Source organism: Branchiostoma lanceolatum, chromosome 1 (genome assembly GCF_035083965.1).
Source record: "Branchiostoma lanceolatum isolate klBraLanc5 chromosome 1, klBraLanc5.hap2, whole genome shotgun sequence".
Classification (NCBI taxonomy): Eukaryota; Metazoa; Chordata; class Leptocardii; order Amphioxiformes; family Branchiostomatidae; genus Branchiostoma; species Branchiostoma lanceolatum.
Genome location: NC_089722.1, coordinates 14,198,754 through 14,226,336, shown reverse-complemented (window position 1 = coordinate 14,226,336; position 27,583 = coordinate 14,198,754). Strand labels below are relative to the sequence as shown.

Here is a 27,583-nt window from a genome sequence, read left to right as displayed (position 1 = left end):
GAACATGGATAACGTCCAGGAAATTGCCACTGTTCTGCATATTACAAGATATGGAATAAAAAAAAACACTACCCTTAACAATTTCTGCATTGTCAATCTCACATGAATCATCCACATATCCCAAATGGCTACAAATGTATCAGATTGTTGCTACAGGGACAGAAAGGTGGCAGCTAATGTTGCGTTAGCCCGAGAGTTAAACTCTCTGATGAAAGATATACTGCAGAACTGTAACTGTTTTGCCCCCAAATCAGTATGGCTGCTTGCTTTTTATAGAGCAGTAACATGCTATGGGGGCATTGTACATGTAACTTCACATGTGTTAGGACCGCCTACAAAATGTCATGTTGTCTCGTGGGGGATTTTTTTTGGCAGTGCCTTGCATCCTGTTTTTACTTATTAGAACATTGTCATTTGGTTACCTAATGTTAGTATAATTGTATACTGTTCGTTGGTAAGATTTTGTCCACACGTGTATGTGGCCTTTTCACCAGATTATATTTCCCTGTTTTCAGAATTACCCTTTTTAACATACCATCTGTATACTGTACACCTAAGAATATCTCAAGACAATACAAGGTGCAATTTATAAAGATTTTATACAAATGAGAGAAGCGGGAGGGCTGTCTCCAGCTATACATTTTTCCCATCCTCTCATTGTTTGAGAGCCCATGTTGTTAATTTCTGTTGTTAAATCTGTAATTTTAACCTTACAAAAATACATTCTATGTCATAAGCAACGTATTTTTTGGATGCATGGGGTGAATTTTTTCTGTCCCAACAAGCAAATTTCTGTCCCGGGATGGAGGGACGGGTCCTGGAGACAGCCCCGAGTGGGAGTGAGTGAGTGAGTGACCTCGGCACTGGACCCACCTAGTTTTTCCACAGCCTCCACACACACACTGGGGTACATGTTGTCGTTGTAGGTCCCCACGATCAACAGGCTGCCTGTCCGCACGATCACCAACCCTCGCTTTCCCTTCAGAGACACAACACGCAGAGGAAGGAACTACATTAACTAGGAAATACAAACTTAAGGTACACAGAACAGAGATTTTGCAATGTTTACATGGATCACACAGCTACCAAAACTCCAAAGCAGAAATGGCAATGTAAAACCTGTGGCAATGGCAGTAGGGTTTTTGCCTTGGAGGATAAGGGGAGAGGGATTTTGTAGGATCTGCTCCTGGATACGGTTGCTTAGCAACCACGCCCAGATCAACAAATCCTTCAGGAATTTTTCCGCGCATTCACAACAGCTGATATTGTGTAGCAGTTGTGCAATATCACACTTAGTTTTAGTTTATGGATATCAAACAATACTGAAGTTTGTATTTGCACATTGTGGTCTGGATGAGTTTGGATGTGGGAGAAAGGAGTCTCTACCAGACACCATACATGTACATGTAGGTCCCTGGAAAAATAGTAGAAATTGGCCAAATAGACAGATAACATGCCAAAGGAGTTAGCCACCCTGGGAGTACGGCTTGCAACCAATTTCTACTATTTTTCCAGTAACCTGCGGAGTCTGGTAGGGACCAAACTAACTCTGCAATATAATCTGTCTATCCAGGTTGGGAAAAGGCTAGGGATTTTATCTACATGTAAAAAGTGTCTCTCTGATGTGATTCAAAGTTGCATTAATGATTAAGGTAATATAATCTCCAAGCAGATGTAGGTTGTTCTACGCATGCTTTTGTAGCACTATGTACATCATTTCAGTGGTGAGCATCTTTCTCATCTCACATAAAGAGAAAAATGCTCACCAAAATGGCAGAGAAACGTGTAAAACAAGCTTGATCCTACATCTGCTAGCAGACTGCATTGTCGAGGCATTCGCACTGCAACTCTGAACATAATGAGTCACCACAAAGAATGGGTGTGTGTTGGAATGAAGATGTCTTAGAACTACATTGAATGGTTTAATCACAGGTTTGCCCTAATGTCAAGCACAGGTCTATTGTAAACGTGTAATTATATTAACCCACTGGACTAGAAAGATGTGGGCCAATGATACAGATGTTCACAGTATGTCTGCTAGCTTATGAACGGACAGATTTTTGTCTTATGATTAATCATATCATTGAATTTTTTATTCACCCTCTTACAAAACAACTGAGTCAACTTCAATGCAGTAACTCAACTGCTGTACGCAGCTGTGTTTCGTAATTTATAATGTATATTTGTATGAATATTCATGATGACAAAGCCAACAAAACATTTACCCAGAGGCAGAAGCCATTTACAATAGTCATGGTTTTGAAAGGTGAAAGCTCGCGCATATCTGTAAATCCTCACTCCAGACAGCCTACCTAGTCATTACGGTACAGCCTGAATAAATGATTTATGAATTATATAAAGAAACAGGACACAGTTAGATAACCAGTTGTCATTATAGGCTACCAGTAAGACATTGTGGATTTGAATGGACCCAAAGTTGAATCCATTTCGATCCATTTCAATGGACTCTAGTACAAACACGTATCCAGAGCTTGTGTGGGGCTAGGGTACCCCCTGTCTGTCTGGACTTCATAAAGTTGATCCCCCTGTCCACAAGACTGAGCACACAAAATACATGGACCACGGTCTTTAATCAGCTAAGTCACAGACTCCATTTTTCCAACCACACCTGTACTGTAGAAGTTGTAAATTATCTTGCAGTATATCAACACAATACACATTCCTACTGATGCAATCTCTGCCATAAAGATAAATACTAAAAGACCTCCTGCAATGGCAAAGAAATTGCAGTAGGCAAAATTCAAGAGTTTCTCTTCCTACAATGTACCAAGGAGGTTGAAGACATTCTAACCTCCTTGGATGTACACAATATTGTGCATATGACAAAATCTTGTAATTTCAACACAAGTACTGTACACACAAAAAACTTCTAGAAGCTAGCTTTCGATATGCAAAATTTCTACAATATGTGGAAACAAAGCAAGACAGTATACAACTTACAAGTCATACAGGTGATAAATAATCATAAAGATTGTTTCAGGAGATTACAAATTAAAGTGATTTTGAATGAACTCAGAGTATATAATGTATCATGTATATAAATTTTCTACCAACAATTCTATAATGATACTACCCACAAACTGTGCTGTACAATGGTCTCAGCTCTTGTAGTACCTTGCTGCAGCTGTTGTTGTATAATGGTGTACAGAGTGCTCCCACAGCTTATGCACATGCACTTTAAGAAAGGCTCACATGTGTAGAGGCTGTGGAAAGACCCGTCACACCCGACCATCTCCGAGAGATGCTGCCCGCTTCCTCCTGTCCCCAGCTCTCTTCTGATCTGCTTTTGACGACTCCTCACACAAGCCCTGTGCATGTCCGCTTCCCCTGATTGGCCAGGAGGCGGATTTCACATCTCTACTTGCTCATGAATATTCCAGGTGCGCTAAGCCAACCGTCGTGTGCTGAACAGCTCTTAATCCGTTCTCTTCCCTCCCAGCCTTTGAAACCTAAGAGCGTCCTCTGTTTGCTCTGTGTTCAGCTCTCCGGACTCAGCCTTTTAGCTGCACAGTGCTTTTAGCCTAAAGCCAAACAGCATCTCCCAGCCGCTCTATCCCGAGGAAACCAGTGTGTACTTCTGTTGGCTTGAGCACCTTTAGACGTGAGGGTTACATTTAGAGGAAATGCTCGGTAACAATACAGGTATGCTTAAGATGGTCAGCCCTGCTGTACTGATACCATAAGTCCTTATAGAAGTACAATGCAGCAAAGGCATTACCCGACCCACCCTACGCCACTTAAGTGGGTATTAGGTAATGAGAGACAAGAAAATCTGATATTTAGTCAAGGATAGAGGTGGTGCCATTAATTTCTAAATATATCCATTTTTTTCTTACTCTGCATCCTCCTTCCAGCTATGTGACGAACGTGTTGAATACTGTTTAAATCCTTTGATCAACCAATGGGCCTTAGGTGCCCTGTAGAAGTGGCTTGAAGCTGTGTTTGCTTATAGAATGGTTTAGAAACTTCAGACCTGAAAGTACTGGGAAAAAACCTAGCCAAAAAATATGGTACCTATGCCGAAAAAGATTCATTCCATTACTCTAGCAAGAGCATTTCTTAATGGTGGATTAAATTTTGATTGTTGTAATCCACAAGTCAAATGGTTACCCTCCCCAGCTATATTTGCGGATTTTGTAAGGGAAGGGTGGAGTATGAAATATTACAGAAAACTGATTGTACTACCATTGCCACATACACTGCAAAGCATAACGATTATCAGAGTTGTTCTACTTACACATTTTGCATACACAGCATTCTTGTCCGCCCTCACACACTTGTAGTGCCTGTCCTCGAAGTACAGCCCGTCCTCTCTGGTCTGCGGCGGGTTCTTGAAGGAGTCCACAAACATCTGGATCTGGTCCTGGTACATCTACAGACAACACCAAAAGGAAATATTGTCTGTTCAAACAAACACTGCTTTGCCTTGGGCAGTCATCGGGAACAACCACAACGTTGAACTTGTGTGAGCTGAAATATTGACTCTCCTACAAGCTGTCAGGTACTACATCACATGCAGGATGCGCACAGTTTTAACATATCATAGCGGCCCTGCAGGGGGGGACCTTGGGCAGTGAAGAATGGACTTAAAACAATACGCTGAAGGAAAATCTGTTTGTGAGAACAAACCGGGCTTAGGGCAAAGCCCGGCTTAATGGACCAGGAGTGCAACGATAATTAAATCATGACCGCAAAATGTTGTTGGAAGACTACTGTGCTAACAGAGAAGGATGGCCGGATTTGGCGAGTTTTTCTTTCGAGCTGATTTGCGCCCCTAGAGCCTACGGTTGTAATCAATCATTCCATTCTATGTGTATCTCCAAGTACATGTGTGTATAGCCTCCCCTGCAGGCCTTGAAAAAGGGTTCAAGGGAATCAATGGTTGCCCAGTTTCCAGTAGATGGAATCTCTTTTTTGATAGCCAGTCCACACATTGAGAGGCTACCTTGACAACATCTATTCTCCCTCAAATGATAAATGATTTTTGCAAGCTATGCTGTATATCTTGCTTTGTACACTAGACAGACAGACATGTAGACTACATGGAAGAAAAGGGCAGGGAATACAAACCAGAAGAGACAATTAACAATGTTAAACTCATCTTGCACAAAGGACGATTCCAAGAAAAGAAAACGGATAGAATTGACGAGGGCAATTTTTCAAAACGGACAAGTTGGGTAAATGACCATTTTGATAGATATTAGCAACAAATCTAAAGGTATCTCTTATTAATTAAAAAAGAAAGAAAAAAGATCTGGAGGTATTCTTCAATTGTCATCTTCCCCAAATAAGGAAAAGCCCTTACCATGTGCAAGATTTTTTTCAAAATGATTCAATTGCTTCATTAAACCATACCCCTTTGAACAAGCTGCAAAGCACATATTTTCCCCTTCTTTGTTAACCTGTCCCCTACTGAAGTAGCCTTTTGCAACCAAATCTATGTCAGAAATAAGCTGAGTCAGCTAGACGAAGGTTAAACCAAACCATCTCTCCCAAACATCATCTGAGAAAAAGAAAGGTGACCTCAGGTGGACCATCTGCAAGGTGAAGGCCATGATGATAAGAACCATGCAGGAATAACAACTCCTTAGAATGCTCCTTCAAGAAATGCCAGATTTCTCCACTCCTCCTGATGAAGACTGTTTGTCTGTCTGACTAAGAAGTGACCAAAACAAACATTTTGCCTCCCCGCCCCAGCCCTGTCCCAATATGGAGTACTTAGCATGCGTGACTGTGTAACAACAAACAGGGAGGGGGCTCCACAAACAACGCCGTCTCGGCCACACCCAGTGGGGATGAGGACTCACAGAGGCTGGAGTAAATCATTCTGTTGTTTGGTTATGTGTAAAGTAGGGTCAAGAGCTGTTCAGGGCCATGTTTTCTTCCTGACAGTTATCAATCACTATATGAGTTTATAGGAGTGTTTGACATGTATATATGCCTGTCCTTGGTGCTGATAAACTTTACCAGTGACTGAAGCACACTTAACAGTAACTTTACAATTGTTTCAGTAGGCTCAATTTAAATGTAGACTCTGGCTTCTTGTGTTCCATGTTTCCTATATAAAATGTCCTTGATACTTTTTCATATACATTTTGTATATAAAGGAACTGTTGTCTAATATCCTTAGTCCCTAAACTCAAAGTGAAAAGCCTGTCAGTCAGTCCTTGAGATTTATATCACTACCTCAACCATCCCAAAACAATTGTTAGATACAAGCTTGCTTGTCAATGATATGCAAGCTACAGAATGTGGAGCTAAGTCACCCAGATCATTCCATGCTTTATCATACCTACCATCTCTTACCTGTATAAGACCAATACAACAAAGGCCCTGAAACACCACCACAATACTCGATATGTTGTTTCAAAACTTTAGACCCTTCTTCTTGCACAAGTCAATTACCTTCTGCGCTGTATGAATCTTATCTGATTGAGGCTTGAGTCAGATTTGAAATTAATCTAGATCTCTCTAATTGTCAAGAGTTCATTCATACCGATCCCCTAACACATAAACAGGAGATACCTTTCTCTCCTTAGAATGTGTGTTTGTTCCAATGAATAGCTACCCAAACAAATTACTTTTCCATGAGTTCGTACCAATTCCCCCACATATAAACAGGCAATTCTTTTATCCCCTTAGATTGGGAGATTCCACTAAAAGAATTTACTGAAACAAATCTTTTTTCAATGACAGTATCATACATCGGACAATAGAACATTTCAAAACTTTATTCCAAGCTCAATTTGCCATCATGGTAATCATACAGTCAAAACTGCCCAATAAGACCACTCAGGGGACTGATAAAATCTGGTCTATGTGAACTGGTGGTCACTATCGACAGGATACTTAATTGTTGTTTCAATGGGAAAAATCATCTAAGGGAGTCCACCAAAAAAGTGGACACATTGGCCAGGTGGTCCTTATGTACAGTAGAGGTTGTCACTTGTACAGGTTTGAATGTACCACAATGCTACAAACACGTCAGTATTGATATTCGAGGAGATTCATCACTGCACCTGTAGTACCATCTCTTTGCTTCTACACTTATTCCTTTCACTTTCCAAAGTGAACACTGTGGCCGAAGGTTTAGGGCCAGAATGGCGACTTTACAGCCACATGAGGACTCATGTGACACATACATGTATAACACAGCCAAATGATGGATGACAGCGGTCCTCGTCAAAAGTGGTGGACGAACCACACACACTTATTCCTGTAGTAGTCACTTGTACAGGTTTGATTGTACATGTGTACATTACTTACAGTGAAGCCCACAGAACTTGCTCGGAGCGACACGTCCTTCCTACGGATGATGCAGCAGTGTTCGACATGCTCGGTGGAGATCAGCGCATCATGGAGCAGGTTCTGCAACTGGTTCATCTTCACCTTGTCCTAAAGACACACAAACAATAGAAATAGATAAGTTAGAATGTAGTTAGACTTAAGATATACTTGCCTTTTGCTGGCAAAATTTAAAATGAAAAATGCTATGGTTGTTTTACCTTTTATGGAGCCAATTTCTACCCCAGTGTGAGTGGATCAAACCTTACAGTGCAGTCTTATGCAGTTTGTAATCCCATGTACAAAACTGGTGTGTTACGCCTAAAGGCAGTTTAAAATTATGTGAAACAAGCATACAAATAAATTTTGACTTGATGGATTCATTGACAAAGTACAAAATAGGAATGTGCTAATGACAAAAATACTATCATTGCTGCACCATGATCATTTCACTAAATGTATTGTTTTTTGTCCCACCCAAAATGTAGGACAATCCCATCTCCTTCCATTTGACATTAGGAAAACCTACATGTAATAGTATATGCATGCTAAATTGCTCTGTTTACCTTAGAAAAGGACAAGAGGCTTCTGTTAAGTGGATGTGGGAATGCCATGCCACGGCACGCCTTTTTCCGTTTGGCGTAGTTACTGCAGGTATCGGCCATGCATACAATTGTTTACCTAACTAACATTCATAAATCATGCAAAATGGCAGAAAAAGCCTTTGTACCACTGTAGGGGGATGTCTTCTCTTGAAGCCATGAGAAGAACTGGGAATCACCCCCACTAAGAAAACAGTCCTGACAAAGACAACTTGTTAGGAGGAAGTGTCCATTCGACAAGGCAGGTGCTCCCACTACAAACACCTGGGACTTCCCTCCTTGACAGGTACGGTCGTGTAGAAAACAACATCAAAGCCAGGGGAACAAAAGCGGGCCTGTGACGGCAAAGTACGCCGCAAATACACCAGAATGCGACAAACAAGCCAGGGGTGAAAAAGTCAGTGCGGAGACATTAGCACAGGATATCGCATGACGACCTCCCCTTCTTCATGCCAAATGTCGACATACAACATGGCGGTCCGGCGGCGCCCTGTTGACAAACTGGCTCCCCGAGGTCTTCCCTTCCAGCGATCTAGGACGTTATGATGAGTCCATCAATCGAAACAAGGTCCTGCAACTCTGTCAAACTTATCAGGCTTAATCATATAATTAACAAAGCTTCCCCAGACAAAACCTACAACAAACTGTCATACCGATGCCAAAGGTAAAACAAACTGTCCCGAGATCAGTGGTAGAAATTTGCAGACAGATTGCTGGAATAACCGAGCCCAGTGAACTGTCCTACCTTGTATGCTGCTGCCATTCCCGTCCCAGCAAGGCTGCCGCTCTCAATGGATGCCATGTTTCCCCTTTTTTACCTGACAGACTCTACCTCTTCAAAAGGCCTGAGAGAACAGGTCTGAACACAGAAACGAGCATGTGTTTTCCGTGTGTCTTTCAAACGTTCTATAGACCTGAGCCTAGGTAACGGTAATCAAGAGACATCCCCTGTGGCCATATCGATGGAGGTGCACAATCTGAGGAAAGCCGGGCAGAAAAAATTCCTTATTCATGTGCTGCGATGGCCCCTGACAGCAGACAATGCGGCCTGCACGTCTGGGCGTTACGGGAGCTAAAAGGGTGGGATCAGGTGTCCTGCATGGTAGAGGCAGCGAACAAAGCGCCACTATAGGATCAGCGTTTGGTCAGGGGATCTGTACATGCCTCGTCAGAACGCCGCTAATGCACTGCCGCGATACAGCTACTTAATACAGGCAAATACCCTGCCATTTCGCGGCGTGTCCGTTTGCCTAAGTTCTTTTAAAATCTTATTTTGAGTTCAGGTGGGCAGATTTTGATAGCTTAAGACGGACTTAATGTCCTTTTGCGAGTGCACGCGCATTGTTCTCAGGGGCTCTCCTATGCTAATCACCTGTAAGCTCAACAGATGAATGGAAGTAAATGGAAATTATATGCCGTGTTAACCAGACTTCCACACAAATTTCCGCTAAGTCGATTAAGGCTACCCGAATTCCTCCCCGGACAATTCGGATAAGTAGGGTTTTCCCGAAATTTCCGGCAGACAATGGCACTTGAAATGCGACGACATGGGGCGGCTTAACACTCAGTGTGACAGGTATTCCCAGAGTCAACACCCCGTCAAAACCAAACTACAGACACCTTTCTTTTGGCACCTCCCTGCATGCTTTTTCATCCAGAGCTAATGAAGACTACACTGGCACAATTATACCCGAGCCAAGATGTCCTGTTTTCTCAGTTGACATAAAAACGGTGCACCGAAGAAAAGCTGAACACCAGCCACCTTCATCACCACATAGCTTGTCTGCGCAAATGTTGTCAAAACAAATAGGGGACCCGAGATTCTAAAGCCTGTTGAGACAAGCGCCTTAATCCACAGGGTAAATGAACGTGAGAATCCGACAGAGTCGAGCAATAATGAAGTTGTCCTAAGATAGGGGGCAGGAGTCGAGACTTACAGACAAAAACTGAGTGTGTTAGGTTAGCTAAGGATCGCTGGAGTCTATTCAGACTGTGTTGAACCTTGTGACCCCGACGTTTCAACAGCATGTGCGAACAAACGTGTTTAGGAACCCCGCTAATCCATCAAAGAGGTGAAAGAGCACTCTAACAAGCTAGGTGTTGGGCAAAGTGGTATCAAGAAGCTGTAATATAGACCTCAGGATGTAAGGCAAGGCCTTGGTGCGTCCAATGAACACTGCTCAAAACTTTCGACATGATTTGTAAACATCTTAAGTCTGGCTTTGGTGCGCTCGCTAAGATCAACTAACAACCTGAATAAAAGATATGTCTGCAGTGAAAGTAAAAAGAGAGATGAATACCCCACGGTTCAAAGGCACACTAAGAGGACGGTTTTAGCATCTGAGATCCAAGTTTAACTCACGGGAAGACCCTTGTAGAGCAATCGGTCCCCTTCCCCGACTTCCATTGCGACCGTGGTGTAGAATTAACGAACGTAGCCACCGACCGATTAGGTGATGAAGTTGATGTTTTGCAAAGCACGTTTTCCACCAACAAATAAGAAACTTGATCTTGGTGGCAGAGAGATGCTGTGTACACTTGCCATCCCCACCAGTGTTTTGTCCTGAACTCTGAGTTCCCGTTGCGCATACCTTCCGTTTTTCCCAGACCCATTCAAGCACCTGTCAGTACCATAAGGCCGTAAAAGTTTACGACAGGACGCAGACAACATTACATGTAACACTACAAGCAAACACGCTGAGAGATTCCTCAAACACTGCGCTCATATATAACGAGTAATAACTCGTTAACCTGTCCAGTCTTCAAAGCTGCCGCCAGGGATTTTTACAACCGAATAACTTAATACTAAAGACTTTCTTCCTGTCACAGTATAAGGTATAAAACCTTTAAGACTTATTTCAAAAAAGTAATGTCAGAGAAATTTTAGTCAATAATCCTCAAAAATTAGTGTTAAGATCCTAATCAGTCACCAAGAAACGGAAAATACAAATTTTGGGACAGGACATTTTATGAGATGAATGTTCATTATTCTGCAGTTTTGTGACAAAAAACAGTAATTTATTCCCTTATTTGACTATTGCTATATGAGGACTTGCTGTGGCTAATATTGACTTGTAGTAACTAGTTACTTGGTAACCCTGATTCAGACATAGCCATATTCCTTATGGCTTATGTCAAATTTCTTGCAAGAATACATCATAAAACTCCAAATGAATCCGGGACCCACAAAACTGTTGCCTATATAACCAAGGCCACCCTGGTAATGTATTGTGTAACAGTTACTGTAAGATAACTTATAACCCAGGATCTGTTATATTGTAGCTTGTACTTTTCATGAATAAAGATTTTTTACCTACATGTAGTACCTGGTTTTAGTATACATCAGATCTCTTCTTTACTTACTGATTTACCTGAACAGGAACTTGCTTTTATATTACAATATCAATAGACAATACATTTAATTTGTGTTCATATCATTTACATATCGATTCATAGTTTTTTGTTAAAACGTGGCGAACCTCAGATCTCCAGGCACTGACGAAAGGTAGTGGAATTTTGCTACCTGAAATGTCTGACCATTTTCAAAATCTATCCAGCCACTTATTAAAGTAACTGTTACCTTGCACATTGAAATCATGGTATGAAGAAGACACTTAAGGTATTGGGTATCTTCATTTAGGATTCAGAGCACACATGTTCATAACTTTTGAGCTCAGCAGCTCAACATGTTTTACATTTTAAGTGGCCTCCAGACAAACAACTATGACAGGAATTTCTCCATTGTTCTTGACCCTTAAATACGGCATGTTGAGCAACAACTGGCATCGTTTTGTTAGCAAACTACACAGAACAATGGCAACATGCCCAAAAAGTCTGTATCATTCAAGCTCAATAAACAATCATTTTGCAGACTTGCTTTTATGAATATGGACTAAAAACGAACCACCCTTTGCACGTAACAGCCCTGGAAACACTTGACTGAATAGGGTTCATAATTATGTAAACCACAAATGTCAGTGAAAAGATGTGCAAAAAATACACATCTGCTCAAAGTTCATCATTTTGTTATCACACCTGTCCAGTAAATCATGATAATCTTTCACGCATCCTCTATTTACCTGTTTCACAACCCTTAAGAACCAACAGCACACCTGTGCAAGGTAATAAACACCAATTTCCAAACATACATATTTAACATGTAATCCACCTATTGCCATGTAATACAGCACCAAGATATGACCATCTTGCCATACCAGTAAGACATTGCAAGTTAGCCTCTGAAAGAGCAATTTTTCCCAGGCGTTTTCTTTCAAAGAATAGTGACGACACAACACTAATATGACTTACATGGCACATGATTATTGTGTAGTACCAATCTAGCTGGGTAGTCAAAGTCTACAAGAAAGGACGACATGTGCAAATATCTTGAAGTTACAAAGACAGCATACCACAGGAAAATGTACACAAAGAAAGAACGATACACACCCACGAATCCAGGCATTTGCCCTAACAGGTGTACTCAGTTCCCTCGTAATTATGCGATGCACTCACAGGTATTTGGTTTCCAAGATGGCTTCCTTGTCCCATGAATCAAATCCTCTCTCTCATGCTTCACTGCCATCCTAGCAAGCACAGATGTCACAACTTGTTGCAAAGGACACAAGTAATGATAAGTGCAACTGCACAAAACAGCGGCACAAAAAAATCTGTCCTATCTGTTCTACGAGCACGCTGTAAAACGAACTCAACGGAAGAAGAATTCAAACTGATACACAGAGAATGCTGGGACGCTACTGGAACAATGGGTAACTTGAGAGATGACACGAATCCCCAGGGGGGTACAAACACAATGACACCTCTGTTCGTCCCGTACCAAGCTAGACAGGTGGATACCGGGAACAATAGGACAGGTGACAGGGACCTGGTTATTGACGATACAGTAATCCTTTCAACTGCCATGTCAAAAGTTCAGCTGAGGATTCTCGCATTAGTTATACGTGTCTAAGCACACATAATGATCTGGACAGTTGTGCAATGTCATTGCAAAGTATGGATTTATACATTTGTATGTTATAACCTTCTTAAATGTGAAGGAGAACTAAAACTATCGTTTCGTCAACAATGCCAGATTCCCAAATTGAACAAAACCTTCTTCCAAAAAGTTATTCCATAAAATATCCAGACAGTTGTTGACAGTTACACTGAGAATAGATAACAATCTCTGAGTATTCAAAAAATGCTGTTGAAATTGTAAAATAGTGTTGCAACATTTACATTGCAAACTACATTTAACAAGGTTTGCGCTACATGTTTTGTCGCAGACTCGTTACAAAGAAAAATTAAAATTATTGGTAACAACCTTTCAATATCATTAAAAATGCAACAGTGATAGCCTGGAGCCAAACGGTGATAATGGGATAATGGGCTTTTTAAGGGGACGTTTATAGATCTACAAAATGTCTGTTCCTATCCCTTAATGAAAAAAAATGATTCCAGCCATACCATTCCACCTTTTGAAGGCTCAATTCTATATACTATTAGGTGCAAACATGACTTTTGTCAAGATTTACAAAGACATCCTTATTTAGATGAAGATTAGTTTCATTGCATTCCAAGGCGTAAACCCTATGATCCGTGACAAAGGGGAGTCATTACAAATGTCCTTCCATCTTCTAACAATAGTACGCACCTTAACAAAGAACAATGTGGTTACAAGACTACTGACATATACCTCAATACTTATCTCACATAAATCATTGTGTAGAGAACTAATCAAAGACACAGGAGAAACCGCACAAAACTAATAGGTGAGCTGTTTGTATGGCAAATTCTGATGGCTCTCCAAGTAAAAAAAGGCCTTTCTTTTGGAATTTTAACAACTTATAAACAAGAGATTTTCAAATGACAACACTATGCAGGTATAGGTATGAACAGGTATGCATATAGTTCAAGGCAACCACAACTGATTTCAAGAACATTGAAAAATCAAAAAACTTTGGGATTGCAACATTTTACTTTCTGAACAGTTAACAGACACTATCATTATCTAATGTTAATGACTGTTCACTTACAAATGATTATCCTAGCATTTGAACACTGACTGTTGACTGTTTTAAGTTTCTCATTCCATGATATTGGAAATTACGCAAAATTTTGTCAGAAAACGGTTTCTCAGATCAACATGTCTGTAAAATACTTCCCTCTAACAACTCATAAGCCAGAAATGCAAGCAAAATATTTGGAGAAATCATAGGTGGGCATGAAATTTAAACTATTTCATACCTGTGCTGCCAGGTGCACTCGATTCCACCGGTTCTAAGTGTCATTATACGTTGGTTTACGATGCATTGTTTCCAGCCTAAAATTACTGAAATTCACGCCTGAATTCCTCACCTTCCTTCCTCATTGTCGCCGGGCCTCGTTCGCAGCAAACTATGTGATACATTTCACCTGTGAGTTCTTTACAATCAAGGTACCCCCAGATACACATCTTGCCTCTCAGTGCCAGACTTGGGAGCCTTCCAAATGACAGTTCTCCCTAAGGCACAGCGGGCGCTGCAAGGGTCACAGCACTATGTAGGGGGTGTATGCATGTGTTGGCTCATTAACATGACTGCCTTCTCCGGTATGGCCACGCCCACTGGACTAATTAACCCCAGCAAACGAGCGGCTGTGACGACAACATGCCAGAATGGGAACATCGCAAACTCATCACTGAATACTACGGGGAGGCATTATTTTTCTGTAATCAATAAATCGATTGCGGAAGTTGTAAAGATGATATATCTAAATGTTGCTAAGTTGTTGCCGGTTTCAGGTTCGATGAACATATAATGTTTGATGTATTAATAAGGACCATATAAACCACTGGTCATATTCTGCATCTATACATCTTTTCAGTTTCCACTAATAACAAAACATTGAGATCCCAAAAAGCTTTACCAGCAAATATTGACAAGACTGGTAATACCTTTGTACATGCATCTAGGGTAAGTATTATGTATGCGAACTGAAAATACACCAGAGCACACCTGCAGCAAGAAAGCCAACCAGTCTACATGGCGGGTCGTGACTTCAGGATTACACTGGCATATGGTATACCATATGGTAAAACAGTCTGACTTTAGCCATCTTATTTAGATTAATTGGAAAACCATGAAAAGCTTTAAATTGTCTGACCTTGCCCAACCCATTTATGTTTACAGTTGTGTAACACTGTTCAAAGTACATACATGTATGTGTTACATTGTACAAATGTTAAGAGGGCAATGCCCTCATATGAACCCTCTAGTTTATCAGTGCTAAATATTATCAGTCAACGCCCAACTCACTAAAAAATGTTTCAACTATGCTGTAAATACATTGCTGTTGGTTTAACACAATGGCAAAAAATATCCAAACCATGATTTGTGACAAAAATTTTAAACAAATACACAGCCATTGCTTTACTTGCTACTTAAGTCCAAAAATTCATGATGAAGCAGCAAAAAGAAAGAAATCAGTCTTTTCTTTGCACAGTTCCAAGAAGTCAGAGACCCTACCTGTGTGTATACTTCAACATTGTCGTTTTGTTCCCACATATTTGCTTCCTTTCCTTAGTAACAGCAGCACTAAATGTAAATGGTTTTTAATTACGACTCTCGACAGATAACCTGGCTATTACAAACTAACTCGACCTTGTGAAAAATATTATATATGTCCAGTCACAAGACATTTCAGATTTCGTGACTTTCATATATACCCACCATACACTATACAGGAATAAGTGCGGGTCATGGAGCAAAAAGATGGCAATACAAGTGTTTGGTGATAAATCTCCTTGAATACCAATACTAAATCGGTTTTTAATGGCTTTGTTGCATTGTGGTCCATTCGAACCTGTACAAGTGACCAAGTTAAGTAAGCACAACTGACCACCCTACGACCGCACAACGGACCAGGTGGTCCTTATGTAGAATAAGGACCACCTGGTCAATGTGACCACTTCTACATAATTATTCCCATTGACATACACATGACCCTGTCTATACTGACCACCTGTCCACATAGACCAGATTCTATCTGCCCCCTGAGCAGATGTCTTGGGCAGTTTTGACTGTAGATCTAGTCTAAAACACTGTGATAGTCTCATAATGTATGTCACAGCTCTCAGTGCCTACATTGGTGCATGAATAAGTACAAGTAGGTGTAAAGTATTTAAACAGTCATTATCTGAACTGTTGAAAGGTATCTGATAAGCAGTTGTAATGGCATTTCACCCCTTGTCCTATTGCACAGAGGTGAGGCTTTCAGTCCCAATCTCTCACCACGTCCTGCAGCTAATGTTGGCGAGTCGTCAGTAAAAATTAGGCCATCCTGTCTTCTCACCTGTCTGGATCAACCGTTAACATTTGTGCTCTCTCACCTGTGGTAATCCTCTGTACACCTCTTCATCAATCAAACACATCAAGTCTTCTGGTCGACTAACAATCACTTATCTTGTTCAATGATCTCCCCAACAGTCTTCTAATTCTGGCTATAGATTCCTATCTTGTGCTACCCTCTAAGGACATAGTCTCACAGTGTCTAGAAAGGTCTTTTATAACATATTAAGTTACCATGACCAAAATTAGCGGTTTCTATTACGTTTCTTACCCGTTCGCTCCTATGGAACAGATCTATTATACATGTAGGCCCTGTATTTCAAACAGCGTAAGACACTGTTGAGAAATGGTCTTAAAAAGTAAGACTTTCGGGTGCTAATTAAAAGCTAAAGCTGAATGCTAACAGGTGGTTTTGTTTCAGGGAAAAAGAATGTAACATATATGTCAAGATTGAGATGATTCCATGACTTTTATGGCTTAAAACAAGTTGACTGACCCAGCTATACTCATCCACAGAAATTAACAATAATGAAGTTCTCTTAGCCTACAGGTGCAAATGTAACTCAAGTATGCGTGACCACATTAGCCTAATCAAGGAGGTTTCTTGGTCTAATGAAATCAGTACATCTTTAAGCTAATATACATAATTATGTAAAGACCACTGAAAATATACATCTCTTGAGTTCTGTGGTGATGGGATTCTAGTTTGAATATAATTATAGTTAGATGTGCACCTGTTGTAAATGTTTAACAAATTTAACAGTCTAAGCACAGAGCTCGAAATAGTGGGTGCATGTGCACCTGTGTGCACCCAAGATTGGAGCTGTGCACCTAATTTTTGACTGTGGGTGCGCCAGTGCACCTAGATATTTTGTACTCCATAGGGTAACGGTTCTCTTGTACCCTAGCATACAGAATATTCTTGAAATGTAAGTATCAGAAAAAGCAATAACCTTTTGTCGTACATTGTACTTTATTTGATGTATTGCTTAGTTGAAATTTGAAATCTGGATATAATTACGGATTGAAGTTCTTAAGAGAGGTAGTAGTGCCAAACTTATGTTTTGCTGACATTCAACTTTATTTTATGTGGTGCACCCAAAATTTTTTCTGTGCACTTAATTTTTTTGGTTGGGTGCACCAGTTCACCTACTGTATTTCCAAAAAAGAATTTCGAGCCCTGGGGGTTCGCTTGAGACATCGCTGGGGGTTATGCGATGGTGGAATTCTATTCTGGATATTGTACTTAGAGGCATATTGAATTCCACGGTAATTTATCCCACCAATGATGGATGGGTATAAGAACCTGTCTTTCCCACACGTCTTCTCGGCACTGATTGACGTCCTAAAACCAGTTCAAACAGAAGATAATGGAGCTCCTCTCCCAGACAGCCCCTCTCAGTGACCTATCTGGGGCGCCCATTCACCGCGACCACCGTCCGTAGCACGTTAAGGCGACAGAGCCGGCGTCTTGCTCGCCGCCCTACCGTGGAGTAAAGTGATAGCCAATGGGGGCAGGCTGTGACATAGCTGACATTCTTACCAGGTAGGGTATCTCTGGCATTGCACAAAGACAGCTGTGATGGGAATCATTGTTTTAGTTAAGGGCAGACAAACTTTGTCAACTTAACTCTAACTGGTAATGGTGTAGGTAAAGCTATATCCTTCTTCCGTGTACAGTGGTCATCTCCTTTCTTAAAATAGTATTTTTGGTTTCACACAAAACATTACATTTTACAACACTTTGAAATAAGTTTTGTTGCTTTTTTTTGCTCTCATAGTCATAACAAAAAGTTACTTAAATAATACAAAAACTACTTAGCAATACATACTTTTCATGTACTTTTGATGATACAGTGTTGACAAAGGTTAAGACTTTGGTAAGAGTTTCCCACTTTTCAAGACTACCACCATATACATGTACCTTGTAATGAAGACTTCTTCTTAAATATAGGTACTTGATGAACAATGTCTTGAAGACAAATAGCGATTAACTTTACTACAGAAAAAATCTTAAGGTTGAAAAGTCCCTAGTAATACACTTGTGGAACAAAAGTGCATGTAGTACTGATCATGAAGACTTGATGTTTGATGGGGGCGCTCTATAAACACGTTCAGGTCTAATTGAAACACGACCATGTCAGAAATTCCATGTCACCCCTTCTTGTGTAACAAAACAAACAAGACAAAGGGTACAGAGATGGCATGTTTGTTTAATCTAGATGAACAGTAGACATATTGAAGAGTGGAAGAAGCACAAAATGATCACATCTCTCCCTGACAACTTATGAAATAAATGATAAAATTATGATAGGTGATATAGCTCGGCAGGTGAAATTGATGCACGCATAATGTTTGAAAGACGCATTTATGATACATTAACACAACACCACAAACATTAGAAATTAAAAAGATTCTCTAAGCATCTTCCTAGTTTCAAACAGGTCTTCTGAGCAGATATTGATGACTTGAAGAGTGATAATGATAAAGACAAAACACAACAAAACTCAGCATAAGTGAACTCTACATAAGGACCACCTGGACATTGTGACCACTTTTTGGTGGTCCCTTAGACAAGTTTTCCGATTGACACATTCAAGCATTTTAAACGAATCCTGTCTTAAATTATAGTGACCACTTGTCCACATAGACCTGAGATTTTACCTGTCCCAAGTGGTCTTCTTGGGTAGGTTTGACTGTATATCAAATCTAATGAGTAACAAAAATCTATCACAAGCAAAGAATAATCAAATCTTGAGAGCTTCCTCGATGATAGTTTCATCAGGATATTAGAATTTTTTGTCCACATATACGACCGAAATGTTGGCAGGAAACCAAAACTTGGTTTGCAGACGAGAAAACTCCAATATCCTACATCTAAGAGCTGCTCGAACGACCTTTGACCTACCTGTTACAGAGCAAACACTTTGAAATGTCAAGTAAGTACTCAACGTCTCACCTGCTGACAAATAGTACAACATAGCACAGGTCAACCTCTCAATAACATGTCTTATTTCTGGACAGAACTGTGCAATCACAGGTCAAGAAGGTGGTAGAAAGACACAACAGTATGAGTTCAGCTGCGTTGTACCTGTGCATTCAAATGTCAACTTGTTTTGTTTGTTGAAATAAAAAAGAAATGTCACAGGTCAAGCACTACAGGAAAAGGTCTTACACTACAAAAAATGTTGCAGAAAAGCCTCTTGCTCTGACTTGTAATGATATCATTTTTTTTCTTTTCTTGTTTCATCTGATCATTTTCAAAATAGAGTAACATCTATAGGCACCAGGGTATATAATTCCGCCACCCCGAAAAGATACGTCCAAACAGATCTCCAACCCAACATCCTTCAGTACAGTGCACTCCTGCATATTCAAACTGTGCATACATGGGATATGCTGCACTTAAGATCTCTCAAACACACTGTTTTGAAAGTGGCGGATTTATGTAACCCAGCAGATTAATGCTAATGGAGGTTACAGCCTTTATTACAGTTGAACAAAACAAAAAAACGGAAACGGAAATCGTTATAATACTATACATACCCTCTACTCATTGATATACCACATGACATGTCATTATGCTGTCTGTGACTACAGGTATTTTCCAACACCATCATTACCATGAAGTTTGATACACCGGTAAGCAGGCAAACGGAAATCATTATAATACTGCACATACTGTATACTCGTTGATATACAACATGACATATCATTATGCTGTCTACCTGTATAATGTTAGACATTGTGATGAAGTGTGGTCAGGGCTCGAACTAGTGGGTACATGTGCACCTGTGTGCGCCCAAAATAGGACCTGTGCACCTAATTTTTGACTGTGGGTGCACCTAGATATTTTTGTAGGCTATAGGGTAAAGGCACTATTGCACACTAAGTATACAGAATATTCTTGAAATGTAAGTATCAGAAATAGCAATATAACCTTTTGTTGTACTTGATCTGATGTATCACTTGTTTGAAATTTTAAGGTTAGCTATAGAATTACAGGTTCTTAAGAGCATTAAACTTTGTAATTGTGTTTTGCTGACATTCAACTGTATTCTATGTGGTGCACCCAAAATTCTTCCTGTGCACCTAATTTTTTTTGCACCAGTGCACCTATTTCCAAAAAGGAATTTCGAGCCCTGGTGGTATACCTGTAAGCAGGTAATATTACAGGTGAGAAGGTAGTGGATAGGTAACTCAGGACAGGTGTTAGTTGTCAGGAAGGTTGTTCCGGATCAGTGAGTCAGGACAGGGCTGAGATTCAAACAGGAAGGTACAAGGTCTGTTGGAATAACACAGGACAAACATGTCATCTCACAGCTTTGGACAGGGCCTTATCCTGACTGATGGCTTCAGTTGTCCATTCAGACTTATTCATGGACTTTTCAGACTTAATTCCACTGGCCTGGACTGACCAATAAGACTGTTGTAGGAATGATTGACATATGAGGCATCTCAAAATTTGAAATGTGGACTGCCTTTCAGAATCTCACAGCTTTCACCAGGTCAGCTCCTTATCCTGACTGATGGCTTCAGTTGTCCATTCAGACTCATTCATGGACTTTTCAGACTTTCCACTGGCCTGGACTGACCAATAGGACTGTTGTTGGAATGATGGCCATCTGAGGCATATCGGAATTTGAAATGTGGACTGCCTTTCAGAATCCTCCACAGATCAGGATCTAGGGAACTTTCTTCTTTTTTGCTAATAACTTTTTTTATTGCTTTACTATAGATTTTGATTGCTGTCATTTCCCCCCCCCCCAGCTCCATCAAGAAAAAAATGGAGGGAAACGATTTTGATAGACATTTCTTTCTAGTTTTTCAGATTTAAAATTATGAAAAATATTTCAATCTTTGACCAAATAGGTTTTGCTTAGACAAATAAGTCCTCCCATGTCTATCTAACCTCAAATTTCTATATTTTCTAAGCCTCAAGAAAACTACATTGTATAAGAAGAGTAATTTGGCAAATGCCTGAAAATTAAGCGACCTAGTGGCCTAATTAGACGTGCTGTTAAGTGTTTAGACACAAATCTAGAAAACCAAGCCTTTCCTAATTAGCTGTAAAATTTGGTGAGAAAACAAATTATTTTTCAGGCAAGGCAGCAGGCAGGGTATTAATCTGGGACCAAACCTGAAGCAACACAAGACACGCCCTGCGGCACTTGAAAATCCACCAAAAATCTCCGCCCGCTGAAGTGGCACCATATTTGGGAACGTTTAACAGAGCGTGGCGCCAAATGCCAGGTGTCATCGTGCATTCATGCACGTGGCACAACTGTGAAACTTCCTCAAAACCTGCGCCGTAAAGGTGGTTCAAGGCCACGGCTTCAGGTCAACCTCTTTACAACAACACACTTTTATTGTCAACCGCGTTCCCAACTTCAGTGTGTTTGCAGAAGAGCCAGAAGAATCCATCAAAGATGCTTGGTGACGGTTAATCGAATTTCCGCCTCTTGTCCACACAACGATATTCTCCCAAAAGATGACAAACATTTCAAATCAAATCACAGGCGGGGCTGTGCTAGCACTCTAGTACACGGTAGGGTATCGTATGACCACAGGGGTAGGGTTACTGGATTACCTCAGTGGGGCTGGATCTGACTGGCTGGTTATTTATAGAGCTACAGTCAAGTGCTGGGGACAGTTTCAGGGCTGCCCCCAGGCTGATTTTCAAAGGGTGTCGGCAGTCTTGGCGGGAAAGCCTTGCCTCAGCATCTCTGGCCACTACACACCCTGGAAGTATGTGGGACAGGGAAGTTGACATGGCATGTGGTGATTCAGTGTGACATTGTGGTTGGATCAGTTGCAATATGTGTGGTATTCTCTGGCAACAAGCTATCTGAAACATTTCCTGAATAAATTGAACTTCTGTGGAAGCAAATTTGTGGCTTGACTGATACAGAGAGAAAAGAATTAAGTTCATCAAATGTTGTTGGAATTGCTTTCTAATTCATTGAAAGGAAAATTGATATTTTATAAGTGTAATATTTCAAGGCGTGGGAACCAATGTAATATTTCGATGTCCGGTACTAACAGCTAACTTGACTAGAGATATAAGCACGCCAAGCCGTATCTAATACGTCAAGCCTACGTCACCTAACCTGACTGTTACATAAGTTTGATTTATTTGAAAATCATTATGTCTTCATGTCAGCTTGTTTTGGCTTTTGGATTTCAATTCCAAGTTCACCTAGTAGTACATGAAGAAAATTAGGCCTTATCTTTTGGCAGAAGAAGTTACCATGACAACAATTGGTCGCTACAAATCATTAAAAGCATGATTACCCATACATTATCATGTCCATGAAGATTCTCATGGCACCGTGTACATTTCCACACAAAAATCTAGAATTTATGAAATATGATGGATTGATAATGCTACATCTGTCCTGTTCGGATTCGTCAAAGAGTGTCTGGGACACGCAAGTAGCAGCTCAACTCCTAAATGTATGAATCCATGAACGGGAACAGACACTGTGATAAAAGTAGCCAAATTCACACATCCCCACTACCTTGCTGATAATACAAAATGTACATATCCACTGCCACACTGACTATACAATGTAAATGATTTCTAATACCAATTGATAATTCCTAAACCCAGCAAGTCTGGCAAAAAAGGCCCTGCTAGCATTGTATATTATCTCTTCCGTCTGTACTGACTTTATATATTATCAGACGCTCACTGCCATATACACCAAGCTACTCCCCCTCAAAGTTGATGTTATCAAAACATACCTGTTCAGTGTTTACAGTAAATTCTGCTTGAAGTTGAAACCATGACCTTGGCAACACCCACCTGTCCTCCTATGGATTTATAAACAATTGCTGATGTTTTGTAGGTAGAAAAGCATGACTTGTAAGCGAAAGGGCTTGTTTTTCGAACCTAGACTAATTACATGTCTAAAGGTGTGGAGGACCTTTGCTATAGAGACAGCTTGCCAGTTCATGGTATTGTGATGCCCCCTACTGACAGAGAGCAGTACTGCAGTACATATGTAACAGGTGTATCTGCACCTGTTTATGTATGTAACTGCACATATTCCACAAGAGTACAAAATACCCAGATCTATCATGATGAATGAAATTTTCCATCAGTCATTGATACTTTCTTGAAGACTAAGCCAGTAGCAGCCTTGGTTTTCAATCTCTCTTCGAATCTTTTCAATCTCTTTCAATCATCTCAAACTTTCCTCAGCCTTAGGGATATATGATACCACAAACTATTACAAGCACTGAATGTAGTGACTGTTCAGTGGTATAGTCTATTAGTAGACACATAAACTCCTCTGATGTTCAAAACCAAGATTTCACTCATCTAAGTAAGACAATAATCTATAAAAGGACGAAGAAAAACAACTAACTACCATTTCTGTTGGTGTTAACCTACACTAAAACAATATACAATGAGGCACAATCAGTCCTTGTAAAATTCGTATCACGGAATAGACGTCAAACTGAAAATTGCTTTTCTAGGTCTTCCTCAGACTTTGAATTGATCAAAAGCACATCTAGAAAAAGTGATACTGTAGTATCAAGATGTCAAACTTTGTCAGACTGTTTGATACAACAATTTTTGCTCACCTCTTTTCAAGCAAAAAAGCATGAAGTCAACCTTGGCACCAGGTGCAACGGATGTTCATAACACTTTTGCCATCTGCACTGTACAAATCTTACTACAATTCTATGAAGTACAGCAATAGTTTTAACTTTATATATATAGAAACACGTTTGGTTGTACGTGATTCAAGCCTTGGCTTAATCCGCCTCATTTGCATAATGGCTGCATCTGTGGGAAACACACGATGCATCAACTCCCATCCTAATCCTTTCCTGTTATCCACTCGCTCTTTCTCTAATCCCTAAATCTACCCTTTCCCGAAATAGTCCATCCACCCTTCAGCTTCGTGCTCACCTTTACGCGACACTCCCGAAGACTTGAACGGTTTTCCCCTCCGGCCACACCAAACAGTTTGTTACATGAAAAACGTCAGTGATCCATTAGTCGTGGTAATGCCGTCTGACCTTTGTCATTTATGCCACAACAGGCAGCGCCGTGTAAGCGAATCTACCCAACAAGTGTTCGGTTTCAACACAAAAGCCATTAGCTTCCTCTCATGTAACCACCTGAACACAGGAACAGCCGGGTTTTAATTTGTTTTCATAAACATTCTTTAGACAATTTCTGTCAACGAGACGAGCTTTAGACTCTCCATATGCATTCGCAAATTCTAGCCATGGCAAGATATAGCATCACCTCAAAGGACATATGTCTGTAACCTACATACAGTACATGACTGTAATCACACTGACGGGTAGATGCGACAACCTCTGTCAACATTTCAAAACAAATCAGACAAAATCCATGCAGCTAGTAGGTACAGTAGGTTGTCGAAGTGCCTCCTTCATCACAGGACCCCCATTTGACATCCCTTCCAAAAGACAAACACAGCTCCAACCAGGGTGCCCTTCCCCAGATTCAAACTGGGGTCTCCCATCCTGGTTACCAACTAATTGGAACCATGAGCTCAACTGTGAGGCTGCTACCAATAAAATCAATAGGATAAAGATATACGTTTCTATTACTAGTATGTAAGTCTAAGCAATGTCTGACAACTTAGTCTTAAAGTGTTATCAATAGCTGAATAAGGTTTTTCACAAAATATCAAATTCTGTAAGTAAAATCTAAGAGGTGGTCTTTTTATTCTTGAAACTAACAACCTCCCACTTACATGTATATGGTAAAGCGCTGGGAAGGTTAGCCTGGACTCCAGCCTTGTTAGTTTTGGTCCAATCCCAACATTCAACACTGCACCAACAATTGTTGCTACTTTATGGTAACAGCGCTCAGTCTTGTTGGCAGAGTAGCGACTGTTGCGAGCGGACCAAATCTTTAGGTTGAACTCACTTAGGCCACACTAATTTAATTTCTTGGTTAACGGATTTTTATTTTCCAAAAAAAAAATTCAGAAAAAAAAATCATGCTGGCCCAGCCTTTTGTTTTCGTGATTTTTTTTTCTAAATTTTTTTTTTTTTTTAAATAAAAATCTGTTAACCAAGATATTAAATTGGTGTGGCCTTATGTGATAGAGTGCTGGGATGGTTAGCCTGGACTCCAGCCTTGTTAGTTTTGGTCCAATCCCAACATTCCCTACTCCACCAACAATTGTTTCTACTTTGAATGGTAATGGCGCCCAGTCTTGTTGGCAGAGTAGCAACTGTTGGGAGTGGTCCAAAGCTAACAAGGCTGGACTCAGGGCAAGGGAAGGTAGCGACTCGTAGAAAAAGAGTTTGCCAGTGTGAAAGTAGTACAATGTATTGATTTTCCATACCTGTGTGTCAATGTAGGAATAGACACAAGGAGAGTCAAGGACATACAAATGTAAGTCTCCGAGGTATAAGATGCAAGAATAGGAATGAGTTTATCAAAACGGGATCGGCTATTCAATGTTCTAGATCTACCGGCCGGTCCCGTTCAGACCCAACATAAGTGTACTATAGAATGTTCTACTATTTCACTGTCCTGTATCTACAAATAAGGAGGATAGGTGTACTTTTCTACAAGTACAAGATCTCCTCCTGGAGTTTACAATGTTGAAGTATATAAGACCAACATGTTCCATTTTTCTTAGGATGCTCATCTATAACTAGATGCTATTTTACATCAATTGCCATCAATATGTTGTGGCAAGGGTTGTTGAATCAGAATCAAGAGATCCCGGGTTCAAATCTCTAGATTCTGAGTCCCGATATTGTGGAAGCTGGGCACTTAACGTAAACAAGATTTTCTCAAGAGACTCTGGGTACAATGAGTACCTTAATTTAGCTTGGAATGTCCTCTCAGATAGGATGTTTGTTTGTTTGTTTGTTTGTTTGTTTGTTTGTTTGTTCCTTCAATGCCCATGGTCTTGATGAAGACCATTCTGGCATGTTGGGAAAGTCGTGTAAAGTGCCTTTCCCAAAGGCACAAGATCGGTGACACGGCAGGATTCGAACCCGGGACCACTTGATTCTGAGCCAAACACGCTGTTGTTGCGCCACACGACCCCACCGACAGATGAAAGTGGATGTCTCATGTTTGAGTAGATTCACACCTCGAGCATGTTAAAGAACCCACCACACTTATTGATAAGAGTATGGGTCCTTTCTGGTGTGAGTGAATCAACGCTATCACTCAGTCTGGTCTTAAACACTGTACTGGACCAGGTGTGTTTATATGCCTCAAGCGGTTTACTGATCATCTGATGCAAACAAAAGATAGTCAGACTCTTGTCTCATGTGATACCTGCTGTGGGCTTTTCTAAACAACAGTCTTGTTATTTTGGCACAAAAGTCCTAGTCTCTACCAGACTTGAACTACGCCGACTAACGGCACTAAACCTTAATCCGAAGCAACCTTAATCCGACACTTTTCAAGCCTTGTTTTCTGGCCACAGCTCAATAATCGGAAGACTGATACATGTGCAGTAATGACTGGGGAAGCGCTACACATAATGCACCCAACAGTTACTGAAATACTCACAAGGTTGCTTGTTGATTTATGATTCCGAGCTGCATTTGCTCAAAAGTGTCGGATTAAGGTTCAGTGCCGTTTTATGGAGAATATTTGCAAGGGTTTCATTTGCACGCAAGCGAAATGTGATCTTCGCCATGAACTGACTCTACTGGCTAATTATTCCTTTTTCTGACGAATTCAACGATCCATACGCCGGTAGGAGGGCCTGGTGGAGGCTACAAAAGTACAGCCTGACATTTAAAATACAACATGCCACCACCACACCACCCCCCACCCCAAACACACACACACACACACACACACAGGGCACTTAATACAATAAACCTAACTATGAACTTCCTTTGCTTCTTTTATTGTGCTATTGCAGCTGCCACTGTGAACCAAAGATGTGCCATAACACTGTTGAATCGTCATGGAGTTTACAAAATATCGTCTGCTAGGCAGAGCTATTTCTGCCGCAGGCCAATAATCTAAACTTTTGGCATTTTCGTAACGTTTTCCTGCAGTTTTTGGTACCTAATGGCTTTCTATACGACCTTTTAACGTGCCCGGCATAAACACGCCATCTGGTGTTCCAAATACTTCTCTAAAAGGATAGTATTTGGGTACAAAACGAAGAAACCAGAAACACACCACACTCACCTTTCGCGCCTCTTGTCGTCTGGAGTTTCAAAATGGCGCCCTGATGTCCCGGATGCGGAAGTGGTTTGTGTACAATCTCCATGGTAACGGGAGTAACAACCTGCAGGGCCGGACCGCGTTACACAGCTACGTCATACGGTCTTCCCGCACCACAAACAATTTAGTCCATAGTAAACATATCAACA

The 27,583-nt window shown here is 40.7% G+C and overlaps 1 protein-coding gene across 9 annotated transcripts in view; it reads right to left on the bottom strand.

Annotated features, from left to right (window-relative positions):
* Positions 1-27,510, bottom strand: part of LOC136436336 (profilin-4-like) — a 30,932-nt gene extending 3,422 nt beyond the window's left edge. The window contains exons 1-4 of one of the 9 annotated variants that reach the window (XM_066430269.1): positions 27,399-27,510; positions 7,288-7,416; positions 4,259-4,393; positions 874-979 (exon numbers count right to left, since the gene is read on the bottom strand). In XM_066430269.1, coding sequence (XP_066286366.1) covers positions 874-979; positions 4,259-4,393; positions 7,288-7,404 — 358 coding nt within the window. In that variant the 5' untranslated portion in view covers positions 7,405-7,416; positions 27,399-27,510. Of the gene's footprint in view, positions 1-873; positions 980-4,258; positions 4,394-7,287; positions 7,417-7,871; positions 7,986-8,652; positions 9,130-10,269; positions 10,474-12,353; positions 12,657-14,261; positions 14,393-24,155; positions 24,180-27,389 lie in introns of those variants that run through there. The other 8 variants (XM_066430288.1, XM_066430299.1, XM_066430278.1 and 5 more) reach the window with 8 other exon arrangements.
* Between the last annotated feature and the right edge of the window lie 73 nt (positions 27,511-27,583).